We start from the raw sequence: 15193 nt of genomic DNA on the forward strand, positions 1-15193 counted from the left end.
TACAGGAAGTAACACTTTCATACAGAAGAGGTGTATTAGGGATTCAGATTCCACTTCCAAAATCTGTATGCAAAGCCATGCTTTTCAAGTAAATTGGCATAATTTTTGCATTCTTGAAGTTTGATCAGTTTAGTAAAATTTAACTTTCTTTGTAGATTTACCAAGTTTCATGCTATGGTTTGAGGACCATAAAACATAAAAGCTAATAACTCTTAAATGAAAAACAAAGAATGCATGTGTTATATATTCAATGCCTGTCTCAGAATGAAAAATATTAGCTTTCTACTAAGGAATATAAACACATCCATAGGATTTTACTAGTACATAATTTTTACCCATAAAATTTAGACAAGTAGGTCTAAATAGAAAAGACATGAAAAATATTTATTATTTATATACAAATGGCATTTAGTGACAAAAATAAATCAGTGTAACCATATTCCATACTGGCCCTTGGCAGAGTTTCACACAAGTATGCCAGGACATTCTCTTCATTTATATACCAAACATGAGTTTGGTATGATACGTATCATTTAGGAATACTCTCAAAAGAGAAAAGGAAAACCTTTTTCCTTCTGCTCTCAATGTCAATCATTAGTGATATTTATACATCACATGTCTCAGTTCACTAGTATCGTTTTCTTCTGCATAGAAAACAAAAAAAAATGGAGTGCTAGGAAGGCGCTCTCGTATTTAGGGCAAACATGGATGGAACCAATTCAGCGAGCACCCTGAGAACTCAAGTGACACCGCTGTTAGGTGACACTATGGCAGAAAATAAATTCAGGAATGAATTTAAGAATTTGAGGAGAGTTCACACCACACTTGACACTGCTATTTCCATTCACTTGAAATCAAAGGCAAGCCAGCAAGGGTTCTGAAGAGCATTAGAGCTCTACAGAGCAAGCAATACCTAGACATCAGTGATTTCTTGTCTGTAGAACGGAAACCAAGGACAAGAGGACACCTCTTCCCCGTATGGTAAAAGCAGCTAAAGAACAACTGCATATTCCAACAAATATGTATCATAATGTTGCAAACCTTATAAAGTATTTTAAATGTATTAAATCAAATGTAAAACTTAGCTGTGAGGGTGTCTCTAAATTTCCAATGCTTCATAGAAGAAATGAGCATGTGCAACAAAATACCAAATCTGGCATTACTTTCCCCACAACTTATTTTTAAAAACCTAAGAATCTGCAACCAATAACAATTTGAGTCATGCAAGGGAAAAGGGGATATTTAGTTAACTGTTAACACAGGACACCTTCACGCAACAGGAAGAAAACTATTTGCTGCTTATGACCTTCTTAAAGGCCAAAAAGGAACTGTGAAAACCTAATCCTCTAATGACTTCAGCGGGAAGCCTAGTCACACAGCAATATTAGGTAACAGTATCAAAAGAAGAAATTAGTTACACCGCAACTACCCTCATTTATCTGTCCTTCTCTTTCTTATTTTATTTGTCCAGCACGGCTGTGACATGAAAGCTAGGTCCTCAGTTTTGCAACAGTTTACACATTTGTCCTGAATAAAACAAAGCCAATATGACTGTGTAAATCAGACTTTACAGGCTCTGGAAGAGATTGGAAGGAAAAGATTAAATCTAAAATTCAGCAATGTGTTTTAAGCTCTATCTCTTTGCTTTTAAATATCTGCTTTGCAAAGTGATTCTGACAGTAAGGTAAAACTACGGTTTCCTTAGTTTCCTGTGTGCAACAGTAGTCTATGACAGATAAATGACTTATGATTTTCAAAAACACATTGTAAAACCACTCATCAGATAAAAATGCTCTTGTAACATAGTTATATCAGCAACTGGAAATTTTGTTTGATTGCCTGATTTCCAGCAATGTATCAAGGCATTATAATTCCTTTCAAATCCAACGTACAACATGGCAAAGCCATAAATAGGGATGCGCACACAATCAGCAATCTGACGACACCATCAGCTATGGTGTCAGGCTGCTTTCTATACAAGAGGAATTTTACTGTTGGCTAACAAAGCTTGCCTAAGATTGCCTGAACAATATTGTTTGTTGTATGACTAAAAGCTAACACTTGCAATTATAATTATTTTCTTTTAGTTTTCAGATGCTAGCAGGATCTTTTATTTATTAGAAAATATCTTTACCATAACCTGCAGTTTCCCAAGCTCAAGTATGCTTAGAAACCAGGAAATGGCAAACAAAGTGGAGTTGTAACCTCAGTAAGGGGGCTTTATAAGAAGAAAACCTTGCAAACTGTTGCCATGAACTACAGTTTTAAACCACACTATACAGCTACAACTGGCACTGCTGTAGTTCTCGGCTGGAGTCTGGAGTACACTGACCAACAAAAAGCTGTGACAACCTCCCAGTGACAAGTATGTTAAATTGATACTTGATTATTGATAAATCTATCAGCTTGCCAGTGCAGGCTGTCACAGCAGTACCCAGCTCTATGATACAGGAAGCACTAAATGCTTTGTGTCAAGGTAACCTAGTCATACTCTCTCTGTAAGACAGATCTTGAAGCACCCATTAAAAATATTTTGCAATAAGCAAATAACACTTCAAGTACTTTATGGATATTTGAACAAAAGCAAAACAAAGCTTTCAGAAAAGGACACTTTTCTATAACCATAGGGAAGAATATTTGTACAGGTGCACCACCCATCTCTGTGTGCAAAATAATGTTTCTCCCTGCTGGAATATTATAGAATAAGATTAGTGCCTCATTTAATTAATATTTTTGGCAAGCATGGTGAACATGATGTCAGACAGATACAGGCACTAGAATCACACAGTTCAGTCAAAAGAGCAAACACTGGTAGGATGACATAAGAATCTCAAGTGCATGCAAAAAAAAGCCATCGCTGAGAAGCTTGAGTAAATGCAGAGGCCATCTTACAAGTAGCAGTAGCATACACAATGTTAACTCAACTGCTTACCCACTAAGTACACCAAGAACCAGGTTAAGTACGAAAAATGAGCCAAGGATGATAAGACTAACAAAATAGATCCATGGCCATTCACATCCTATTGCATCATTTACCTGTAAAATGTAAGGAAATAAGTTATGATTCAGTCATTCATTAAACAGCAGAGTCCTTTTTGCAGCTGCCAGATCACGTAGGTTTCAATACTGAAAGTTTATGGCTTATTCAGTTCTTTAAAAAATCAATGAACATGTGTTTAATTTCTTTACTTACCCGAATCATGTTGTAGATGTGATGCTTTAGAAAATGAATTAAAATAACATTTAAATAAGCACAGGAGAATTATTAGTCCTTTTTATAATTTTTCTGCAAGTATGGACGTGAAGAATATATACTGGTCTGTCTAAACTCTGATTTTGGTATTTGTATGTTATTTATATGATGGCTACAGAAAACTGTTTCTGTTCTAAGTAGAGGAGGAAGAAACAGAGGTTTATTAAAAGATGGCATCACAACTGAAGTCTCACCTGTATAACATAACCTGTGTGTTCATGGCAACTGAATTCAGGACTCTGCCTTCATGATGAAAAAGGCGTATGCTTACCCGCTCAATACACCAAGAACAAGATTTAGTACGAAAAATGACCCAAAGATGACGAGACTGACAAAATACACCCATGGCAATTCAAATCCCATAGCATCATTCATCTGTAAGAAATAAGATGATCTTATAGAGTAGATCACTATAGTAATAGCAATGAAGAGTCAGAGAAAAAGATAATTCAATCATTCAGGTGAGATATCATTCTACGTATTCCTTCAGTATTCAAAGAACAAGACATGAAAGAAGGCACCAGCCACATTCATTTTGCATTGCTAATACAAACTCTAAAACAAAATATTAAGTCAACCTAGGATTCAGATCAAAAATATTATCAAATATAAATGGAGTACTGCAACAGTTCTGTTCTTTAATACCTAGAACGTGAACTAAATTTCAGATCTCGCTAATTAAAATTACATGAAGTATATTGAAATATTAGGATTTTTAGTTCATATACATCCTAGCTACATGAACGATCCTTCAAGAAAAGAAACAGTAATACACATCTCAACAGTACACGCAATATTATTTTTTCTGTATTATCCTGAATTTCAGTATTTTTTTCCTGAAAGACTACAGCTAGGTGCAGTGAGATATTTTTAATTAATTAATAAAGAAATAAATGAGACTGAATTTGTGTAAAAACATAAACACAATTTTAGAAAAATTTAATTTAGAAAAATTAAAAACTGTAATCAAATTTTAGAAGCATAGTGTAAACATGGAAATATTCCACACTTCTGAATAAAAAATTATTCAAGATCAAGGTTAAATGAAGTTTAAAAAGTTGTTACTGACCTTTTGGGGGGGGGAGGGGTGGGCGGGATGTGTTGAAGTAATTGAGCTTTAAATACACTCTTTATAGACTCACACAAGCTCATTATACCTATCAGAAAATGGACTTAAGAAACATACCCATGGAAATCTAAAAACACCTGTTCAGAAAAACAGACATTCTAAACTATGGGGAAACTGTTTCTGTGTGTAGCATTCAGGTGCAAAAGGACATTTGGATAAGTTCCAAAAATAATTCTGACTTGGAACTTCTTGGAAACGTCTCTTGTGGGAGAGGAATTACTCTAAGGAATTATTCTGGCTTTTTTGTTTATACTAACAAGTTTGCATTAGATTGTTCTTAAGATGCTTTTTAGCAATGATAATTCAGCAGACAATAAAAATTGCATGAGCATTTGAGACTGGAAATGGTATTGTAGAACAAGCTTTGGGTAAACCTTCTCCTCTTCCATGACTGCTGTTGTGTTTGTTGTATCTGAAGTTTGTGATTAGGCTTTGAGCTCTATTGATAGTCAAGGTTGACTCCTGTCCTTAACATCTCTGTTGGAATAGACATATTAAACATGGGAATAAATGGGAATAAACGTTTTTCAAACTGTAATGCTTATTTTATTTTTACCTCTATCTATTAAAAATTTATAATAATCTCAGTTTCTGCAAGCTGGCCGTATGGATGGTTAGATACGAGCACATGCATTAAGTCTTTGCAGGTTAAGGCCCATTGGCACTTTTCTTCAATGGCTATCTGCAATAACACCTCTTTACACTAATTAAACAAACTTCCGAAGTAACCAAAGATTATTTTACACAACTTCTTCATGCATCCTTTAAAATAATCATAATGCGGTCATTATACTGACTGACTTATACTTAGTCTCCTGTACAATACTTTTAGCAATACTTAGCACATCAGCTGCCTATGCTAAGGAGATCAATGTGTGGTGGTTTTTGGTTTGTTTTTTTTAACATCCATGCTGATTCCCTCAGAAAAAGTCCCCTACATTTGAGTCTTAACAACGAAGACGCTCAGGTATTCAGTAAAATATCCTACTGCCCAGACTGAATTTCTGCTTTGTCGCAGCGTATGTTGCTCTTTGCATCTTCTTTCAATTGTAGGCATTAGGCCTTAAGGTTTAGGAATGAAATCTACTCATATTCATAATTATTTTATTACTTTAGAATTGGATTTGCTTCATAGAAATTATTCATATGATACAAAGTGTTTTTCTAACAATAGCTGATAAGAGCAAATGTTTTGATTAAATTTCAAGGACATACAAATTAATTTTGCATCTAACTGAACTATACCATTAGCAAACAGCAAGTCAGCAAAGTCCAGAGTGAGGGTATAAATTCATCTGGTGTTGATGCCAATATTTTCCTACTATAAATCTTTTTGAAAAACCTGAAAGATCAGTATTTGCAATCTTACTTTGAGAAAAAAGAGCTCTAGGAATCAGTGCAATCTAACTTGATACACTCTTTTTGCTCGCAAAGAGAACATACTCAGGAAGCCAGCCATCGTACTAAATTAGTAAAGCAGGAGCAAAGCTGAAATTTCCACGGTCTGTCATAAAGGCTCTGTTAGCGTAGGCAACTGTGATTTGCATTTCCTTCATTCACTTTACAGTGTGTAACATACGAAAAATATTCCCTCTCATTTATGCAGTTTGATTTTAAACCCAATGTTTTAGGCTAATCTATCTAGGACTAACGCCCGTGATGTAAAAATTGGAAACTCTAGCTAACCAGTGCTAGAAGAAATGTTTTCATTTGGGCAGCTGCTGAGCTCAGGAACCCTTAAGCTAGTAGAATACCTTGACACTAATCTAAGATTGAATTCCTAAAAGCAACAGCCCAAAACTGCATCTACTCAAGAATTTTACCATTTAATTCTAGGGACAATTAACCTCTATTCAAGTAATGCCTTGTAATTTCTATTCATGAAGTAATATTTCTGATTGCATTAATATCAGAGATGAAAGTATAAAAAGTAAGTCCTTTCCTTTTGGAAAACTTTGCTGCTCATTTCATGCATGTCAAGTGGCATCTTCTGTAACTTCCAATTAAAGAAAGATTAAAGGAGTCAATGTGCCTTCTGATTAAAAATTAAGGTAGAGCTTGATTAATATATGAGCAAAGGAAAATCTCCATCCTCAGAACCAAGGTATTTTCAGTTGAAAGGATTAATGCTGACTTCTCACCCAAACTGCAGAATAAGAAGTTATAAAGACACAAATTCCAGATGCATCTGAAATTACAACTAAGAAACATAAACAATAAAACCCCCTGAATTATGCTGAAGTAACACCAGGAAATCTAGGAGGGATCACATCTCAAATCCTGAGTGAAAAGTCCTGCAAGACTCCCACCCTCTGAGGCTCAGGGAGATGTCATATTTAATGGCTCTCAATGGACTTGTCCCATCTCTTTTTGAGCCCATCAAGCTTTTAGCATCAATAACACCTATTGCAGAGACACTCCCAGGTACCATCCTTCTTCCCCTTCTTTGTACCTTTTTCCAGATCTAGTCTTACTGTTTGGCTTTCAGTTCTAATTAGTTTGTCCATCACATCAACCAGAGGACAGATGAAATGATGGATGATATGAAGGATAAAATATTTTTCATATCACTTAATTCTGTTTCACCATAACAGTAGATGCATACTGCTCAGTTAAGTGTTTAAAAATGCTATCATCCACAGATGTCACTTTTGGCTATGGTCTGACATTTTCACTCCTTTCATACAGATGTTAAATTAAATTTGTATGTTTAAACAGCTTTGAAGAGAAATTTGAACTGAACTCTGAAGCTCTTCCTATCCCTTTCATGAGTGACACAGTAACTAACAAGGTCAAAAGGCCCATTTGTTGGTGCTACCAGATCTGGAGACAAGTTACTCTATGCAAGTTAAATTGGTAGAGAATAATTAGCTTCCATTGTATATTTGGCTCTTTATATTTACATGTATATGTTTGTGAATATATGTCTTCAAAGTCTGGAAGAATTATCTTGAACTGATAGGAGAAACTTGGTACAGTCTGAAACTGCCTCATCTGGCATTCAGAGTGAATGATCTTGTTAGCTGCGCTGTAGTTGGAGTCAACTATCATTACAATCCAGGGTAGATGATCAGAGACCAAGACTCTGAAGCGAAACAAGTAGAAACCCAAATTTACAGCAGACGTAACCATTAGCATTACACAGCAGCAGATGGCACATTCCAATCTAAAACACCAATCAGAAATCATTAATATGTCTCATTTATCACTATCTGTGGTAACTCTGAGTAAAATCTCTATATGCAATTGAATGCAAATCAAGGTCTTACTTTTCTGTACACCTGGTACTGGTTTATTGAAAATAGTTGCAAGCTCTTTCTATGTATCAATTAATAAAAGCTCTAACTGGGGATAATGATAAAGCAATGCAGTAACACCTCTAATTCTGCATTCTTACTATTACAGATATAATGTGCTGATGCATTAACCTATTTTGAATTACTTTTCCACAATGTTTCAAACTCATTTGTTAAGTTTCATAGTTTCCTTAGGTTTCGATATTACCTTCCCCCTTTTATAACATTCCAACAGACACATGACTGGTGGGTTTGTTTACTATTACCTATAATCTACATAATCATCTAAAAAATTATTAAGACGGACAAACTCTGTCTCTTGATGGTTATAAGAAGTCCTCCAGAAACCAGTATTTCGTGAAATGGGACTAATCCCACATTCTCTGAAGCATACAATGTACGTTCACAAAACCTCAGATCACAAGCTATTTATTCTACTCATTTTAGAGCATACCAGATAGCTTTTCAAAGCCTCCTAGCTTCAAAGGTTGTGTCCTGGGATATTGTAGGCTGAAGTGGTGTTAACTTAGAGCTGACTTAAAACAGGCTGTGCTTGAAGCATAGCAGCCCCCAGGCTGGCCTGTAAAAGCATGTAATTTTATCTTCAATCTTCTCTGGGTTCTGGAGTTAAAACACAGATTTCCCTGACGTTCTCCTCGTTGGCCAGACTTAACTTTGTTGTACTGCTGACACAGAAATGAGCCGAGAGGTACGCTGGTGGATGTGAACTCAGAGACCACTGCTTTGTTAAGCATTTCAGCTCAGCGGCAACTGAAAAATCAGAATTCCATGGCTCAGGCATTAAGGTAGGCTAAAGAGAAATATATCACTTGGAGAAGTGAAAAATTGCTACAATACCTAGAGAGCCTCATAATTACTTAATCACCTCTAAATTTGGCCCATCTTCTGTATGTAAACTGTGCTATAAAGTTGCATATAGGGCACATATAAGTGATCGCCACAGTTAAACCTCAATTTGTAAGACACTGCTTCAGTTTTCTTAATTTGCTTTGATCTATTTGAACAGACCTCAATTTCTTTGGTTTTTTTAATCCATTGTTAGCTAATGAAGTGTATAATTTAGATAGTCACATAAAGCATTTATTCTTCAAAGCTGATTGCTTAGCATTTTACTTTCTAATATTGATTAGAAATAAGTTTAGATGCAGGTCTTAATTTTTTTTCCATTCAGATACTTTATTTTGCATCTAATGCCATTTTAGCTAATTACTGTTGGTGGTATTTCATTAATCAGCTTACTGTCTTAAAGGGGCAGGGAGGGGGGGATCAAATAATTGTTCCAAGGAAAGCCTAGATGTCAAATGTGACTGCTAAGAAATTATTTTCTTTTTTTCAGGTATCTATCATCCCCAGGTGAATCTGCAGAGCAGATGGACACTACCATAACAAAATGAAGAGTACAGCTTCTACGAAGTAGTAACCCAGAGAAGGTTTTCTGTTGGATTGTGGGAGGACTTTACCAGGTCTAACAAATTCTATATTCCAGGTAAAAAAATAAATTGAAGTGTTTGATTCCTTCATTAGTTGCAGCATGTTAATTTAGGATTAACAATCTGTTAGTGCTTCTATATTCATTTTTGTTGCCCAAACTAATTTCACATAAGAAATTTATAAAACCTATGTACTGATTTGGTTTATTAAATCTAAGGGCTGAAAAAACTATTGAAAGGAATTAACTAAGGCAATGAACAGTGTGTTTATTTTTAAATACTTAGCTACAATGTATTAAAATGCATAGAGTAATAGTATCCACTTTGGTGATATGTACTAAATACCTTTTTCCTTCTCATATCTGCTATGCCACCTATATACATACCACACAACATTATATGATAATTCGATATATTTAATATTTCCCATATGCTGGATACAAAAAAAATGCAAGCATAATAGCATGTACTATTCGGATTGATGATGTAAAATTGTTACATGAGTTTGTATAGAAACAATGAACAAAACCCCAATACTCAAGGTAGATCTGAATGTATCTACTAAGCTGTTATCCTGAGACAGCCTGGGAACTAGGATGGTTTTAAAAGGACTGCTTGCTTCCTGTGGCAAAGTTTTTGGAAGAAACTAGCTATTCAACTAGTGGAGTTCTTAGCACTACCTAAAGTCTACCCTACTTCTAACCCAGTTTCTAACCATTTTATTTAAACTTTCTGGGGAGAAATAGTATGTTCGAGTATTTGCAATGATCTATGACAAGAAATTAGTTCCATGCTTTGACTGCAGTACAGGTCAGCAGTCAACTAAGGCTAAGATACTAGGTATCTTGTCAAAGTAAATCAAGTTCAGTTCATGGGAAAGATATTTCCCTGTGAGGTAGTTTAAAATCCTCTTCAGGTGGGCTCTTTGTGTTAAGATGCTCATTTGAAAAAAAATCTTATTATGTGATCATCCCTTTCAACGCTAATTCAGTCTTTTAATACATATATTTCTTGGCTTGGTAGCTCTGTTTGCATTTCTGAATTTGATCATTCCCTTTTCTCTCTTTCTGAGGTTTCTAAGTTTTTGGCAATTTAAGTCTTGTCTCTTTGCAATCTAAAATTAGTTGATTCAGTGCTCATTACATCTAGAAAATATAAAATTAGTCCAAATTATTACCTAAAAGGTGAGGGGGTTTTAACAGGAAATTGGATTCAAGTAATTAACACACGAATTCAAAAAGTCCTGTCTGTAATTCCTGGCTCTTAAGTGTGATTTATACAGAATATTAGTACTGTCATGCAAAATTTCTATCACTCTTTCTCCAGCTGGATATCATGTGTTAAATTTCTGGTTATGTAGTCATCAAAGGCTGGGTGCAGTGTGCATCCAGCACATCAATGCCTTTGGGGATGAGCTGTCTTGTTTCACTGAAGAGTCTCCCTTAGATGACCTGTTAGTGGCGTTGAGTGATGCTAAGAGAATAGCATTAAACTATCGTTAGTATATAACAAAGACAGAAATAAATATTTTCTAAGATTTTTCTAGCGTATTCCCTCACGATTTTTACCACTACTTGCTGAATACTTGGCAGCTGATGTACAAAAGGAAAAAAGCTGACAAGCATCCTTTGACCCCTCTCAGACAGTATGGTAAATTCAGCATTCTGATGACAGTTTTTATAATACTCCAAAACATACTTTGCAACTTTTTGTTTATGGACTAATAATACATTTTATGCCTGAGCCAAGGGATTTCTTGTGAGATATATCTGCAAAATATTTACTTGTGTTTAGGAAAAATCTTTGGCTGCACATCAGCTGGTTTCAAATACATTATATCCCTTATGATACTTCTGAGTAAGCTGTCCTTCAAGATTCTTGAATTAGGAGCATTCTGAAAAGTGACATGAATAGAAGACTGTCTGAGTTCCTGATCGTCTGACTGACGTTCTGAAAAAGCAGTAGACTGCTTTGTTTTATTATTGCAATTATTTTCTTTTCTACACATGGGTTTATGTGGGACTTATAATCATTCTTTCAAATTCTCATTCAGTTAGAAAACAAACATATAATGATTTTCCACCTTTTAATTGATGCACAATAGAGTCATCTTGTACTACTGGAAACCTAGTGAGGAAGCCACAGTTTTTGTACTTGGTTATGGAAATACATTCAAAGAAGTATTGATACAGTCTTTTCTATCTTGATATGTTACTTCCAATAACATTAATGCAACGGCTGTGTAGACACTTGCATACTAGACATAAGCAAAAGCACAGTGCAGCCTAAACCGACTGTGTCACCAAAATAATTTACTTTCTTCAAATGTTCTAAGACTTCAAGGAGTATATTGGGGCATATAAAGCTTAATCTCTAAAGCAAGAAACAGATTTCTAATTGCACAGGGGTTTTTGTTATAAAAACAGAGAAATTATGAATTAAGTATTTCATTGATGATAACATATGTTACTATCAAACAGTAGTAAAGAACACAGTTTTAAGAAATTGATATATTAATAAAGGTTATATTAAAAAAACCTGACACCCCTTTCATTAAACCTTACACAAGTTTTAGAAATATTTTAGATTGCTTAGACAATTCAGGTAATTAATTGTGTATTTTAAACATGAATCCTTGAGAGAATACCTTTTTAACATATCAGTAGGTGTATTAATAGACAAAACCATACAAGACATCAACGTACCGTTATTCAGCAGTTTTAGCTTGAGTGCTTCAATCTCAAAAACCTCCAAGATCAATGTGAATAGTGGTAGCTAGGTGCCACTGAGGGACTGTTAAAATTTGAGCTAGTAATGCAACATCTGTCCATAAAATTGACTTAGCAAAATTCAGTAGCCACTAATACAGTTGTTCCTTCATTGAATCAACTGTTCTGGCAACCCATCACACAGTAGTTTGTTTCACAGAGACCCTGTCCACCTCTCATTCAAGTTACAGTAGTATGAGTGTAGATTATTCAAGTGTAGTAACTCAAGACAACTTCACTATGGTGAAAAGAAGAAGAATTAAATGTGATAATTTTGGTACTCATAGGAAAATTGGGGGTTTTACTGGCAAGTACCGCTGCTTATTATGTGTGTTCCTACATATCAAGCAAAACAGCTAAAAATAAAACACAATTTACAAAATACATATTTGCCATTAATATACTATAAATCTAGATGTTTGAAAGACATGGAAAAAATCTAGAGCCAGATATGCAAATGCAGACTCAGATATTGTAATTCTTGAGTGCTTGCTAGCATAAATTGAAAATGAAGCAAAGAATACTATGCTCTCAGCTTTAGAATGTAAGCCAGAGCATTAAAAACTTGGGCATACAGAGGCTGCCACTTTGTCAATAACAAGGAGTGCACTGGGATCCAAAACTAATAGAATAAGCCTTCAGCTAGGGCTAGAGAGTAAACAGAAAGGACTGTGACTGGGAATAAACTTAGTCCTGATATAAATGGAGATGATGTACAGATGTGCAGCCACAAACACATTATACAATTTGGGAACACGTATGCTGCACTGGCTGGTGAAAACAAGGACACTACCCCTTAACCTTTATAGTTAAGTCCAGCACTTGGCACTAAGGAGTCACATTTTTTGTGGATGAAACATGTAATACATGCTATCCAGTGAGTTGCATGTAGGTTAGAGAGAGAAAAGTACCCAGATGAAGACACTCTAATAGGACATATGGGATTCAGATGACAAACTGGTGAGCAGCAGGATGTCCATGTGAGTCACCAGGATCTGAAGAGTGCCTAGCAGTAGCAGGATCAAGCCCTCAATCTATAATAGATATGCATAAGAGACAAATCTTTACCGATGCTTGGAGAATTTTTAAGCCGAGTTCACTGTTGTTAACCAGGTGATAACAAGCTGTGCTACTGAGTGTTACTGGAAGCTGTCATTTTCAGCTGTCATTCTTGCTAACAGAATGCCACATAACATGATGCAAAATATTGCACATATTTCACCCACTCAGATTACACCTGCTAGCGAGATGAGCCTACATAATTGATTTTACTGTTCACACAGTGACCAAATGGAAATCAGAATTTTGTGCAGTTTCTAATATTTGTTGTTTTGGTTTTGTTTGTTTCTCTTTCATATAAAACTCATTCAGTCTGTGTACCATCAACAGACTCTAAGTAAAAAGCAACCCACAAAACCCATGTACCTCTAGCTAAAATAATCTCCTTAGATTCTTTGCACATTTTTATTACAATCTGGTATACCCCCAACGTTTTCACAGTTTGCAATTAAAACAAAATCTCTTCCAATTTTTAGCTAGGAATAGCGAAATCTACCTTAGCTTAATCCAGGGGTAAAATCAAAACATATATATTGTCGTTTCTCTTGTCCTCAGCAAGTAATTTCAGCTTGAAAATGGGCAATTTGTTGGTCTACAGAAAGAATCCAGATCTATAATTTCATTATATAAACTGAAGTTAAGACAGATTCCAAAGCCACTTGAATATCTGACTTTGATTGTACTTCACTATGTCAATAAATACTTGCTTCTCTGTCTAATAATCCCAGTATCATTTCCAATTAAATGAAAATTGACATCTGTGTACCTGTAAATATCTTCTACATTGCAAACTCATTATAGAGAAATAAATAAAATAACTCATGTGTGCAGTTTTGAATTTTTAATTTTCTTATGCCTTGCATCATGTCTCATCATGACAATATTCAGAATCCTATTTTAATGGTTTAGGGTTTTGTGCTGTCGATGGAGACTACAAAAATTTCTTAAGATGCATCAGATCAAATAGCTCATTAATACTTATAGGAAAAAAATATTTAATACTGAGCCACTCAGCTTAAAATGTTTCTATATCTTTTGTAACAATCATTTTCTAAATACAGTATAACTCCCTGAAGTTTTTACTTTCATTTTCTTTGAAAAAATTGGTGATGGAGGAATTATCAGGTACTGAAACGTGAGCATATTTTTGCCTTCCCTTTTCTGTCAGGAGGGATAAAAATAACTGTCATCATCACAAACACAAATCATATAAAGCACATACTAATTCTCAATTCACAGAGTTTCTCTGAGAAAATTAGGAGGAGTTGGAAAGCAAAACCTAAAGAGTTGATAAACCTGCACTACGAGAAACAATACATTAGTCTGTATGTAGCTATGCATTGTTGTTAGACTCTTCAGTATTGAAGGTTTGCATGTTAATAGCCAATTTTGTAACTCTGATAATCGACAGTGGAAGCAGAGATTAATATTTTGCCAAATATTTTTTTATTTTTTTGTCTTTCAATCCTAAAAGAATGCCAGTTTACCATCTTAATTATATTTAACAGTGACATTATCTTAAAAACTTCTCCATATTCTATATTCTAGTAATACAGATTTTATCTGAGATGACACTCTGGTGTTATATTTTTTAGCAACAGCATATTTCACCTTGATTTGCAACAAATGACCACATAAAATTAAATGTTCATTCACTGGGTAATACTGCATCCTTAACTGCGTCCAATACCCCACAACAGATGTGCTATTACTAAATAGTCCCACTTTGCCAGACAAACTTAAAGACATTAAAAATGTGAGCAACATAACCTACAGTTCCAGTAAGATATATCTTGAGATTGCTCATCCACTTTTAAGAGCTTGATAATAGTGATCCTTACTAGTAATAAGTTTTCTTCTTCCATAAATATCTTCCAATATTTGAAGAGTTAGAATTATATATGTTATAAGGCCCTAATTGCTGCAAAGACTTACTGCTGAGTACCAAGTAGTACAGAATATTCCCATTGATTTTCAGTACCTATGATAGGTAGGTTCTGTCAAAGACTTCTTGAATGACCTTTACCAGTCACTCACATCAGATATTTAGGTGCTTAAAGATTCAGAAAAGAACATAATGTCCTTAGATCAGAATGGGGTTAGGCAGAGACATGTCTACCTGTATATTTAGGTGACCCTAGTCCTTTAAAAATCTGTGTGCTCTTTTTCCTTCATTCTCATTTGTAAGATCAGGACTAAATATATCTCCAGTTTCCCAGTCTGTGTCCAGCTGTCTG

At 34.9% G+C, this 15193-nt stretch overlaps 1 protein-coding gene and 1 long non-coding RNA gene across 4 annotated transcripts in view; one reads left to right on the forward strand and one right to left on the reverse strand.

The window, feature by feature from the left end:
- Window positions 1-15193, reverse strand: part of CACNA1D (calcium voltage-gated channel subunit alpha1 D) — a 205120-nt gene that overhangs the window by 103593 nt on the left and 86334 nt on the right. For 2 of the 3 annotated variants that reach the window (XM_075096186.1, XM_075096184.1), the window contains exon 8: window positions 3525-3628. In XM_075096186.1, the coding sequence (XP_074952287.1) occupies window positions 3525-3628 (104 nt within the window). Of the gene's footprint in view, window positions 1-2932; window positions 3037-3524; window positions 3629-15193 lie in introns of all 3 variants that reach the window. The other variant, XM_075096187.1, reaches the window with a different exon arrangement.
- LOC142058637 (uncharacterized) overlaps window positions 1-15193 on the forward strand; it is a 39390-nt gene that overhangs the window by 5664 nt on the left and 18533 nt on the right. Inside the window, exons 2-3 of the long non-coding RNA XR_012661054.1 lie at window positions 8306-8484; window positions 9036-9185. This is a non-coding gene — a long non-coding RNA (uncharacterized LOC142058637). The remainder of the gene's footprint in view (window positions 1-8305; window positions 8485-9035; window positions 9186-15193) is intronic.

The sequence above is a fragment of the Phalacrocorax aristotelis genome, chromosome 6, assembly GCF_949628215.1.
Source record: "Phalacrocorax aristotelis chromosome 6, bGulAri2.1, whole genome shotgun sequence".
In the NCBI taxonomy this organism is placed as follows: Eukaryota; Metazoa; Chordata; class Aves; order Suliformes; family Phalacrocoracidae; genus Phalacrocorax; species Phalacrocorax aristotelis.